The sequence below is a fragment of the Scomber scombrus genome, chromosome 5, assembly GCF_963691925.1.
Source record: "Scomber scombrus chromosome 5, fScoSco1.1, whole genome shotgun sequence".
NCBI lineage: Eukaryota > Metazoa > Chordata > Actinopteri > Scombriformes > Scombridae > Scomber > Scomber scombrus.
The window spans coordinates 34,343,008-34,356,459 of NC_084974.1; the positions used below are offsets into that span (position 1 = coordinate 34,343,008).

The window sequence follows — 13,452 nt, forward strand, 5'->3', positions numbered from 1 at the left end:
GCGCTTTATAATCCAGGACCTGTTTGGCTTCACTTAATACTGCAATGCTCCTTTTGGGATGTATATGTTTAATGTTTGCCTTCCAACAAAGCTTTTCATCAATTATGACCCCAACAAATCTATTTTCAGTAACCTGTTCAATATTCACACCATCTATCTGTATTTTTACTTGTTTGTTTCTTCTGCAGTGAAACAACATTACTTTAGTTTTATTCAAATTTAGTGACAATTTATTTTTATCAAACCAGGTTTTTAGTTTGATCATTTCCATGGTTACCATATCTTGTAGTTAATCATCACCCGAACAAAAACTATGAGTGTGATCCGCAGAAAGAACAAGCTTCAATACCTTTGATATGTGACATATGTCATAAAACATGTTGGTCCCAATACTGACCCCTGTGGGACCGCAGGTCCAAACATTTAGAGCAACTGTCACCTAACCTCACAAACTGCTGTCTGTTACTTTAATAACTTTGAATCCAAACCAAGACTTCTCCCCTAATCCCATAACGTTCCTATGTATTTAATAAGAGGATAACTCATTTTCTGAGATCCATTTTTAATAATACTGTTCAGAAAGCTCCATATTTCCTTCATATTGCCTGTTTGTTTCTAATAGTGTCCTATAGTACTCCTTCTTTCTTGCCCTCAACATGTTACTTCACTTATTTTTATACTTCTTATATTTATTTTCTGACTTTTGAGTTTTATATGTTATGAACTCTCATTTATTAAACCCTTAGTTAGCCATGGACATTCAGCATGTTTTATTTGTTTAGTATATTGTTTTATTGGACAGTTTATATTATATAATGACCTGAACTGTTGAATTTACATTCAGACAAACATCAGACGCAGCTGGAATCAAGTTTCACTTTGAAAAACATTCTCATCTAAAGGTCCACTTACTCTGTATGTCCAAAGCTTTCAGTCACATCTCATGGTCTTCCTCAGTGATGGAGGGTCTCAGTTGTCATGGAGATGGTTTAAGTTTGAATGGTTTCAGTAAAGTAGTTAATAAATCAACAGATGATAAACTGCAGCTGTATTGTGTCTCGTTCTCTCCATCAGATGCCTGTGAACTGGAACTGGATCCAAACACAATGAACAGAAAACTCAAACTGTCTGATAACAACAGGAAGGTGACACATGTGGAGCATCAGTCATATCCTGATCATCCAGACAGATTTGACCCCTTACCTCAGCTGCTGTGTAGAAATGTTCTGACTGGTCGATGTTACTGGGAGGTCGAGTGGAGAGGAGACGTTAATATATCAGTGAGTTACAGAAGAATCAGAAGGAAAGGAGGCAGTGATGACTGTTTGTTTGGAGAGAATGATCAGTCCTGGAGTCTGAGGTGCTCTGATGGTGGTTACTATGTCTGTCACAATAGCAACTATACACCCATCTCCTCCTCCTCCTCCTCCTCCTCCTCCTCCTCCTCCTCCTCCTCCTCCTCCTCCTCCTCCTCCTCCTCCTCTGTCTCTAACAGAGTAGCAGTGTATGTGGACTGTCCTGCTGGCACTCTGTCCTTCTACAGAGTCTCCTCTGACTCACTGATCCACCTCCACACCTTCAACACCACATTCACTGATCCTCTGTGTGCTGGGTTTATGTTCTACTACTATGGTTCCTCAGTGTCTCTGTAGGAGGAGCAGAGAGGAGTAAAGAGGAGTAAAGAAGAGCAGAGAGGAGTAAAGAGGAGTAGAGAGGAGCAGTGAGGAGTAAAGAGGAGCAGAGAGGAGCAGAGAGGAGTAAAGAGGAGCAGAGAGGAGCAGAGAGGAGTAAAGAGGAGCAGTGAGGAGCAGAGAGGAGCAGCAGCATCACACTGACCCTTAATGAGACACAGATGGTTAAACAGAGCTGCAGTACCTCTTCACACCAGCAGGGTGGGTTTGGATATAATGATCAGTCCTGGAGTCTGAGCTGCTCTGATGATGATGGTTACTCTGCACTGTGAAGCAGATCTGTGTCTCAGACTCAAACACTCAGTTATTTTTCCTTCTACATGATTCATTGATTAGTCTCAGTTGACTCTGCTGTTGTTACTGTCAGGATCCAATGAGCAGCATGCAGCTCTATTCATGTTTAATCTAATAACATCTGTCCAGCTGTGGAAGCCCACAGTGTTTTTGTGCTTGTATTTTATCTGATGATGAATAAAAACTATTCATGGTGTTATTGTTGAAAGCTTCCTCACTTTACTGACACAATGGATAATATAACAAGCTTTATAATACAACACATTGTTAAAGATGAAACCAGACAGCAGTGTGTAGTCGGCTCACATCTCAGATGTCTATGAGTTGTTAACAGCTCCACCAAATACTGATGTTTCCCTCTAAACTTCTCACATGCTTTCATTTCAATAAATGTTCAAATGATCCAATATTTCAGCAAAAAGTCCAAAAACTGAAACTATTAGTGTATCAGAACTTAGTTTGTTCTTCTTTCCCATTAATCATCTCACCTCCCCTCACATTTATCTGCTGACCCTCTGGAGGGGCCCCAGCCCTAGGTTGGGAACCCCTGGCCATTAAGACCAGGGACCAGTGTGAAACAGGAAGTCCATGTGGACAGCAGGACTCTGGAGGAGCTGCAGACTGATGATAACGTTTCCACGGCGACCAGCTTCATCAGCTGCTCTGTGATTGGTCCAACAAGTTTTCTATTGAACGTTCCCTAAAGAACATTTTAAGAACGTTGTATAAATGTTCCCAAAACGTTGTAATAACCAGATGAAATAACGTTTTTATAAAGTAATGTTTACAATGTTCCCCTAAAGTTCCCATTTGGTAGAATTTTGGGAAACCTTCCCACAACGTTCTAAGAAAGTTCTATAAATGACGGTTTTGATATAACATTCCTAAAACGTTCTAATAACATGATAGTTGTAACGTTATTTGAGGGTAATTTTCTAACTTTCCCCAGAGGTTCCTGCACCAAGAGAAGTTATTACACATCTGCCATACAAAAATAATAATAATACAAATATTGCATCATTCCCCACAATATAATCATACTTACCTTTGCCTCCAACTGAACACCACAAACACAAAGGACATGATGGTGGATTTCCAAAAGTCCAAGCTCCTTTTTCAGCCAATGAACTTTCGTGGGGTGGATATTGAGGTAATGCTAACATACAAATATCTGGGAGATCACCTGGACAACAAGTTGTACTGGTCCCCTAACATAGATACACTCTACAGAAAAGGACAAAGGCTCAGATCCTTAGACATCTACTGTTCTATGCTGCAGTCTGCTGGGGAGGCAACATAAAACAGAAAGATGGATGTGGGTCTTGGTCCTCTTCATAGCGCCTTGGTGGAATGGAAGTGATGAGGCAGAGATCCACTGATCCAGCTACGTTGCAGAACTGAAAGATTCTGGAAATGTTTCATACGAACTGCCATCAGAATACATCATTCGTTTTGTTGAGCTACAAAGCAATTGAATTTGCCTTTGAGAATCAATAAGTTCTATTCTATTAATTCCTCTTCCTCTCCACCTCACACACACATCATCATTGATGGCTATGTAGCAGTTTGATTGAAAAAGCAACAAAAGAGAATTGTTACCTATTCAGTACAGTTACAGGCAACATGTAACTTCCACCTAATGGCATCAGCTGATACTCTATGTAATGAATGTGATCCCTGAGGGTGGATGGGGGCAGCACAACAATGTTTTTGCCCTCTGGTCATATTTGGTTTGTTTTATCTTTAATGGACAGGTTGTAATGGATAATGCACAGCCAGGTGGTCTGTGGTCACTCTGGAGGATAAAGATCCTGACAGGATGATCAGGGTTAGGATCAGTATCCTGATGCAAAGCACAGAGGTCTTCATCCCCCTTGAAGAGGTTTTCTTCAATAATAAACAACTCACTGTATTATCCTGCTTATTACATTTTTCATATGATTGTATTAAATTAAAGATTAAGTTTATTCCTCTGAATGAAAATGATCGCACGTTGTTATGGACACAGAGCAATGATCTGTTACATAGCTAAAGTCTGCTAGCAAGACTTTTACAAATGATTTTGTTCCATTTATTCCTAACATTTATCTAACTTACTATTTATATATCTAACATTTATCTAACTTACTATTTATATATCTAACATTTATCTAACTTACTATTTATATATCTAACATTTATCTAACTTACTATTTATATATCTAACATTTATCTAACTTACTATTTATATATCTAACATTTATCTAACTTACTATTTATATATCTAACATTTATCTAACTTACTATTTATATATCTAACATTTATCTAACTTACTATTTATATATCTAACATTTATCTAACTTACTATTTATATATCTAACATTTATCTAACTAACTATTTATATATCTAACATTTATCTAACTTACTATTTATATATCTAACATTTATCTAACTTACTATTTATATATCTAACATTTATCTAACTTACTATTTATATATCTAACATTTATCTAACTTACTATTTATATATCTAACATTTATCTAACTTACTATTTATATATCTAACATTTATCTAACTTACTATTTATATATCTAACATTTATCTAACTTACTATTTATATATCTAACATTTATCTAACTAACTATTTATATATCTAACATTTATCTAACTTACTATTTATATATCTAACATTTATCTAACTTACTATTTATATATCTAACATTTATCTAACTTACTATTTATATATCTAACATTTATCTAACTAACTATTTATATATCTAACATTTATCTAACTTACTATTTATATATATAACTATTTATATATCTAACATTTATCTAACTTACTATTTATATATCTAACATTTATCTAACTTACTATTTATATATCTAACATTTATCTAACTTACTATTTATATATATAACTATTTATATATCTAACATTTATCTAACTTACTATTTATATATATAACTATTTATATATCTAACATTTATCTAACTTACTATTTATATATATAACTATTTATATATCTAACTATTTATATATATAACTATTTATATATCTAACTATTTATATATATAACTATTTATATATCTAACTATTTATATATATAACTATTTATATATCTAACTATTTATATATCTAACATTTATATATCTAACATTTATCTAACTTACTATTTATATATATAACTATTTATATATCTAACATTTATATATATAACTATTTATATATATAACTATTTATATATATAACTATTTATATATCTAACATTTATCTAACTTACTATTTATATATCTAACATTTATCTAACTTACTATTTATATATCTAACATTTATCTAACTTACTATTTATATATCTAACATTTATATATCTAACATTTATATATCTAACATTTATATATATAACTATTTATATATCTTACATTTATCTAACTTATTATTTATATATATAACTATTTATATATCTAACTATTTATATATCTAACATTTATCTAACTTACTATTTATATATATAACTATTTATATATATAACTATTTATATATCTAACTATTTATATATCTAACTATTTATATATCTAACATTTATCTAACTTACTATTTATATATATAACTATTTATATATATAACTATTTATATATATAACTATTTATATATCTAACTATTTATATATCTAACATTTATTCCCAAAACCTTCTAATAACCTGATGACATAACCATTATTGGGTCATGTGGACGATACCAACTGCTTGTTTGGCTCTGAATTCCTGTCACTAGCCTACTGGACTGCTTCAATATCACACAGCATGTTAAAGGTCCCCCCCACACCAAAGGCCACACACTGGACCGTGTGTACTCCATCAGCACAATCTCCTCCCATCTTCAGTGCTTGGACCTTGCTCTGTCTGACCACCATGCTATCCTCTTCACTGTTCTTGTCTCCCTGGCAGCTCACAACATGGACCATCACATACAGGACCATCAAGACAGTTAGTACACCAGCCATAACCAACTTCATAACAACCCACCTGGCCTTTGCTCATCCCAACACCCTTTTTGATAGGCTGGCTGCTCACTGCAACTCCTTATCCTGCTGGCTTGACTCTCTTGCCCCCCTCAAAACCCGGACTGCCTTATATACCCGTCTTGCCCCCTGTTATCTCCTATATTTTTGTATTTTGTATCATAATTTAACTTACGGTTTTAACTTATTGTTGATTATGGCACACTCATTAACAAGAACATTAAAACTGGCAACATGTCAAAAAGGTTGCCTACCCCTGATCTAGATGTTGTCTATTTATGTTTAGAATGGATTCAGGAAGGAAGAGATCCAAATATACCCGTCTGTGGAAAAGAGCAAAGAGAAGATGCCAGCATCAGGCTGAGAATGTTGTGAGTCTATCCTCAGAGCGTCCTGCAGTGCCCTCAGTGGCCACTGTTATCAATCCCCAGCAAGCACAACCCTCTGCCTTTGAGCAAACACAACCGACTACCTTTCAGCACCCCGGTATCACCTCTGATCAAGGACAGCCCACTGCTATTGAGCAAGCACATCAAAGCTACACATTTGAAAGGGAAAATTCATCCCAGCTGGTGCACAAATATCAGATTATGAGAAGTGTTACAGTTCTGGAGGTTTTGAATTTTGAATTATATTTAAAGAAGGAAATCCACTGTTTAAAAAAAGAAAAAGACTAAATGCGTGATGAAGTTAATGAATAATAAAAGTCGTGTTGCTGATTACTGCTTGAAGTGACGATGAGGTCTTAAAATATTTTGAGAAAGTCTTTTTTTTACGTTTGTTGGAATAAAAGATGATCTAACATGATTGTTTCTATTTTACAGGAGGGTCCAGCAGCAGAGTTTTAGAGGTTCTGGAGGTTTTGGAGGTTCTGGAGGTTTTAGAGGTTCTGGAGGTAGTTTTAGAGGTTCTGGAGGAGGTTTTAGAGGTTCTGGAGGGTTTAGAGGTTCTGGAGGTAGTTTTAGAGGTTCTGGAGGAAGTTTTATGGGTCCCAGAGGAAGTTTTAGAGGTTCCGGAAGAGGTTTTAGAGGTTCTGGAGGAAGTTTTAGAGGTTCTGGAGGTTTTAGAGGTTCTGGAGGAAGTTTTTAGAGGTTCTGGAGGAGGTTTTAGAGGTTCTGGAGGTTTTATAGGTTCTGGAGGAAGTTTTAGAGGTTCTGGAGGAGGTTTTAGAGGTTCTGGAGGAAGTTTTAGAGGTTCTGGAGGAAGTTTTAGAGGTTCTGGAGGAAGTTGTATGGGTCCTAGAGGAAGTTTTGGGGGTTCTGGAGGTTTTAGAGGTTCTGGAGGTAGTTTTAGAGGTTCTGGAGGTTTTAGAGGTTCTGGAGGTTTTAGAGGTTCTGGAGGTTTTAGAGGTTCTGGAGGTAGTTTTAGAGGTTCTGGAGGAGGTTTTAGAGGTTCTGGAGGTTTTAGGGGTTCTGGAGGTAGTTTTAGAGGTTCTGGAGGTTTTAGAGGTTCTGGAGGTTTTAGAGGTTCTGGAGGTTTTAGAGGTTCTGGAGGTGTTAGAGGCCTTGTTGATCTTTTTTTTATGTTTATTTTTAATTCATTTCTCAGTTGAATTATATTTAAAGAAGGAAATCCACTGTTTAAAAAAAGAAAAAGACTAAATGCGTGATGAAGTTAATGAATAATAAAAGTCGTGTTGCTGATTACTGCTTGAAGTGACGATGAGGTCTTAAAATATTTTGAGAAAGTCTTTTTTTTTACTTAGATTCATTTTTTAGGGTTTGGTTTATGCCACACCTGTTTAGTTTTATGTAAATAAATGGTTCAATAATCACAAGTTGACCTCCTTATTGGATTAATGGTTGCAGCTCTAATAATGTTAACAGTTAATCTCTGATCTATCACATTTACAAACTGATGGATATGTAACCAAAATTCAATGTTAGACATAATTTAATGAAAAGTTCTTAGTTTGACAAATTACACGGTCGCCCATAAAGTTGGAATAATTTAGTTTTCTGACACATTCCTCTTTTTATTTCCTATTTATACTCATCAGTAATCACCTTTGACCAGGTGCACTGAGACTGATCAATACTTTATCTATCAAGAATAAATCACATGTTCACAATCATTTCATGGAAAGAGGTCAAAAATATTCATTTCAATGAGAAAGTGTGTCTAAACTATATATACACAGATATATATAAATACAGTGGGGAGAACAAGTATTTGATACACTGCCGATTTTGCAGCTTTTCCCATTTACAAAGCAGGTAGAGGTCTGTAATGTTTATCATAGGTACTCTTCAACTGTGAGAGACGGAATCCAGAAAATCACAAGAGAAGAAGTTAAAGGTGTATATATGTATTCATCAGCTATGTATGTATATATCCTCTCAACCCAACCAGTATATAAACCCATAAAGGGCCTCCCCTTTGAAATGAACTGAAGGAATATATAAACAACTATCTGCCATACGTAGTATTTATCTCCAGGGTTAGAGCTCCTGAGTGGCTCCTGGGGAGCAGACGACATCAAGGTGTTTCAGAGGAAGTGGAACGAGCCAAGGAGAGAAGGTCCATACCAGGTGGTCAGTAAGTGTGATGCTAGGTGTTACTGTGCTTCCACAGGGAAGAGAAGAAGTTAAAGGTTAGATTACTTTACACAAAGAGTCTAAAGAGTGGAAGGTTGAGGTAGAGCTGCAGCTCATTGGATTCCAGATGTTTTAATAATATGTAATTATCAGGGTGGAGAAAGGTGACCATGCTCATGTTATAGTAGATAAAGATGTCATGACCTCAGACCTAATGAAACCAAAACAGAACCAATTGGGCTCATGACCAGACTCACTAATACTGCACTGTAACCAATTGCTTTACATTTTCAGCCACTTTTCAACACTAAAATACTGTTTTCCTGTTTAACAGTTTAGTACTGTAGTTAGCAATGCATTGTGGGCTTCTTAACTTGGAGCAACAGGACAGAGGCCGTAAACAGGCTCCTCTGGACAAAATTAAAATTGCTTGGGAGCAGGATTTAAACTTTCATTTGTCAAACGATGTATGGGATTCCATTCTTAGGCTGGTAAATAGAACATCTCTCTGTGCCCGTCACTGCCTGTTGCAGTTTAAGGTGGTGCATAGGGCTCATATATCTAAAGACAAATGATCTCGTATGTACTGAGACGTGCAGTTTACTTCTTAAAATAGTCATGTCAGGTAGGTTTGTGTTTTTACGTCTTAGGTCCGGTGGGAGTCTGGGTGGGTGTGAAGAGATGACCATCAGTTAGTTAGCTGCTGTTCCTCTGCAGCATTATTCCAGTGTTGCTACTGTCAAACAATAACAAACAGATATTATACAATCAGGAATGTACAATATACTCTCCAAGCTAAAGCTTATAAAGCTAATGATACCAGTTCTCTTATGGCTTAATGTGGCAATGCCAGACTGTCAAAACAACACATGGACAGAGAGCAAGATTAAGGAGAACTCACTGATCTATAGGAAGTCCCATTCAGAGTCAAGGAGTTTCTTCAGTAGCATGGAGACATGTGTTGACTGCTGGAAGACTTCTTCTGGACCATCACACCTTTCTTCTTGGAGACAACCTTGCCCCGTTTGGCCTTTGTCCCTCTCTCTGGATTTATACCAATGAAGCGCCTGAAATCAAAATAGTCTAAGATCAAATGTGACTGGCTTATATCATGTATTTCCTGAAAATCTTCAATAATTGTCTGGATGACAGAAGATGGAAGCAAACACTTTGCTTGCAATTTCAAATAAAATAGGGCTACATTTTTTTTTTTTGTCTCAAATATTTTTATTGAATGTTACATGTATCACATCACAAACTTCTCTTACCGTTGTATGTTTGCTGGCAGCAGATAGTTTATTTATTAGTTTATTGCAGTAAATTGTAAGAACATAAGCATACCTGGCAGGAGGGTTAAACTCTTATTTCTTCTGTATTTGTTGTTTTTCTTTGACTTTGTTTCCATTTTTTGAAAATAGCAGTATTCAGTATTAATGTTGATATTGCCTTTTGAAATAAATTATGTTGATTCTCTTTAAGTTTTTATTGCTTATTTTGCACAATATTTACAAAAATACTTAAGCAATTGTCTATAGCCCTGAGAATAATGAAGTTTTAATATTGATGCATTTAAGATATTTTAGGAAACTGCTAAATTGAGTTATTGTATTATCTACTGTGCCTGTCTACAGTAAACTGAGAAGTTAAAGTAACAACAGACAGAATATTATTGTAATTTCCAAATATTCATAGAAATATGCTGCATTTATATTTTTACTACATTAGACTGAAATCATTTAACAGTGTGAATACAGAAATATATATATATATATATAAATATAGTGTATTTCTGGTTTACAGACTACTACTGTAAAGTCAATTTACGGATGAACACCGTAAAATTACAGTATATTGCTGGCGTGACATATTTATTAGTTTTTATTAGTTTTTCTTTTATAAATTCATGTTTTTAGCTGCAATGAATGAATGTTGTTGTAGTGTTTAATCTGTTGTGTGTCTGTGTTGTTTCTCTGTATTCCTGCTGCAGACTAACTTCCCTCTGGGACAAAGAATAAAATGAATCTGAATCTACTAGCAATGAAGCTTGGGACGGATGCATTAAAGACGAGGATGGCATTTATACAATGTGACCCAAAACCAGTAAACGCTTCTCTTGCCTCCTTTTATCAGGAGTTATATAACTCACACAGAACTATCCACTAACATGATTGCAGTAACTTCTTAAATAACATTAAACTGTCTCTGCTTAGTAAAGAGGACTCTGTGAAGCTGGATGGTCACCTTGCAGGACTGTGAGGCAGCAGGTAGATCTCCAGAGCCGGACGGTCCGGTGCTCTGATTACAAACACAGGACCTGGGTCTGGGAGCTGGTCTCATACTGTTCAAGCAAAGTGAATCACATCCATTAACCTCACGTCACCATCTCAAACATACTGTTGGAGCCAAATGCTTGATTTATGTTTCGATGAATATTTGATTTTTTCTGGTCTACTATTATTGTTTATCTAATTAATAATGAGCTACGAACATAAAATATTATGGTTTGAATTATTAGTTGAATTGGTAAGAATTATGAAATTGTGATTTATTGTTAATTCTGGTTATTTTGAGGCCGGCATGACTCTGCATAATTGATGCCGTTTCTCACCTCCGCCTCCTCTTTATAGACAGGTGACTGCAGCACCTGGGTATATTAGTGTTGGCTAGTGGGGCCAGCGGGGCTCTCGGTTTTAGACACGCAGCCATACAGTTTTAGATGCTGCTATGTGTTGTTTTTGTTTTTTGTTTGAACAATTGGAAAAGAAGGAAGTGAACTGAGTTGATCTGTCTGTCACTCCATGCTGCGGTAAGCAACCTAAGTTTTTTTTAAAATAAATATATGGAACCAGAGAAGAGTGTTTGGATTTCATGAAACTGGAAAACCCTTTAACAACGCTGGAGCGCGTCGGACATGGAGGCATGAAAACCGAGAGACAAGAGCATCTTTTATTGGAAAAGATAGCGCTTACATTCGTCTAAAACTCAACTGCATGAGGAACGTCAGCAGCTTGTAGTGCAGTCAAGCGGGACACATAAAGGTTCATCTCCGATTTGCAATTGCGGAATACGTTTATGTGCACGGAGCATCAGCAAATGTTTATCTGCTTTTACTACGCTACCTGTCAACTGGAAATTGAATGAATGAAGTGTGTGGACACGCCTACGCAGCATGACGTCATTCAAAATGGGAACGATCCGGCAATACATCATTGAATGTTATAATGTTACAACTTAAATGGAGTGTGCACTCAAACAAACACTTGTGGTAATCAAACAAATCACTAATGATTAAACTTGGAATAAGAGGATTTCATGTGTTTTCTTGTGACGTTTGAACAAAGGGAAAATGGATGAAGATGTCATGGTTAAGAGTCTTTCTGATACTCAGCCACAAACTGGAATGGAATATGAACATTTGATGGAACCTGAAAAGGAAAAAAGGGTTATTAAATTCACTGCAAAAGGTTTGGAGTTGTTTTTGGCAAACACTCAAAAAGCAAGAAACTCAAAATGCAAACAAACCAAAGTACTAATGGAAACAATGAAAGAGCTCATGCAATCAAATGAAAATGCAAATAAAATAAGAGGTCACTTGGATGAAATGGACAGGCTTTGTGAGGAAGCATGTGAATATCAGAAATCACTGAAGAGTTTTCTGCCTGAAAATGAACTTGAAAAGCAAACTCAGTGGCTTAATCAAAACATGGACAAATGTACTGCTTTTGGACAGGGTGTGCAAATATGGTTGAGTGAAATTAGACAAACAAGTGTTGAAAATGGACATCAAATAATTTCACCCTCCATTGTTGGAGATGACAAGCAACCCAGTGTTGTAAACTCTGATGACATCGGACCTAGTGACAGTGTTTCAAATTCCCAAAAATCAAAGATCAAGTCCAAGTCTCGTGCATCAAGCACATCATCAACATCATATGCTCGCATAAAGGCAGAAGCTGAAAAGGCTGCTATTATGGAGCGGGTTGCGGCCCTGACGAAAAAACATGACCTTGAGGCACAACAAGAACAATTAAAAAAAAAAAGGCAAGAACAACTGGAACTGGAAACAGAACTTGCAGCAGCAATGGCAAAAATCAATGTACTGGAGACCATGGGATCAAAACAGGGCTCTGAAGCATCTGATGGATCTGATGGGATGAATTCTTATCTTAGAAAAGGAGCTGTTCAACCACCACGTGCTCATGAATACTTACCTATTTTATAAAAAGTTTAAAGTCAACAAAGCGTAAAGAGTCTGATATAAAAGCATAAATATAACTGCACCAAAGATTTAAATAAATAAGACTATCAAAGTAAAGTTTTAAAGTAGAAGAAGACATTTTAAATATATTGACACAAACTTTTATTAAAAATGATTTACTGCTTTGTTCCCTACCATCTAAAATAAAGTATATTTTCATTTCAACTATACAGGGAACAGTGACACAAACATGTATATCACATTTGGGTCAATGACGTGACGCCTACATTTTCAGTCCGACTGCATTTTATTCAGTTTGAAAAAGGTTTAAATGGATAAAAAATCCCATACATATGTAGTAGCTTTCCTTTATATGTACTCACTAGTTATTAGTCATGTTTCTGTTATTTAAAGTGACTAAATGTCATGTGGTGCGACCGTCTGGCCATGACTGCTGTTATGAAAACTTATTTGAAATGACTCCAAATCTATTCAAATGTATGTTCTGCCCTGTTTGGCATGATTTCCAGAGTGTTTTATAGAACTGTACAACAGTGCAAACCATTTGTATTTATTTTTCCATCATAACATAAAAACAAACTTTGTCTGACGATGATGATTTTATGAAATATCAAGAAACAACCACTCTGGGACTTTTATGATGAAAATCATTCAAAGGCAGGATGTTGCATCATACACTAGTTTGCCAAGGACCCATGGATACAACA

General features: G+C 35.7%; 1 protein-coding gene across 1 annotated transcript; it reads left to right on the forward strand.

The window, feature by feature from the left end:
* Positions 1–655: 655 nt before the first annotated feature.
* LOC133980046 (stonustoxin subunit beta-like) lies at positions 656–2,152 on the forward strand. The gene has a single exon (XM_062418612.1). The coding sequence runs from the start codon at positions 918–920 to the stop codon at positions 1,650–1,652; it is 735 nt and encodes a 244-aa protein (XP_062274596.1). The 5' UTR covers positions 656–917; the 3' UTR covers positions 1,653–2,152.
* Positions 2,153–13,452: the final 11,300 nt, after the last annotated feature.

Excerpts from the sequence above, each read along its gene's own strand:
- LOC133980046 (XM_062418612.1), top strand. The coding sequence starts at position 918 with ATGTCCAAAGCTTTCAGTCACATCTCATGGTCTTCCTCAGTGATGGAG.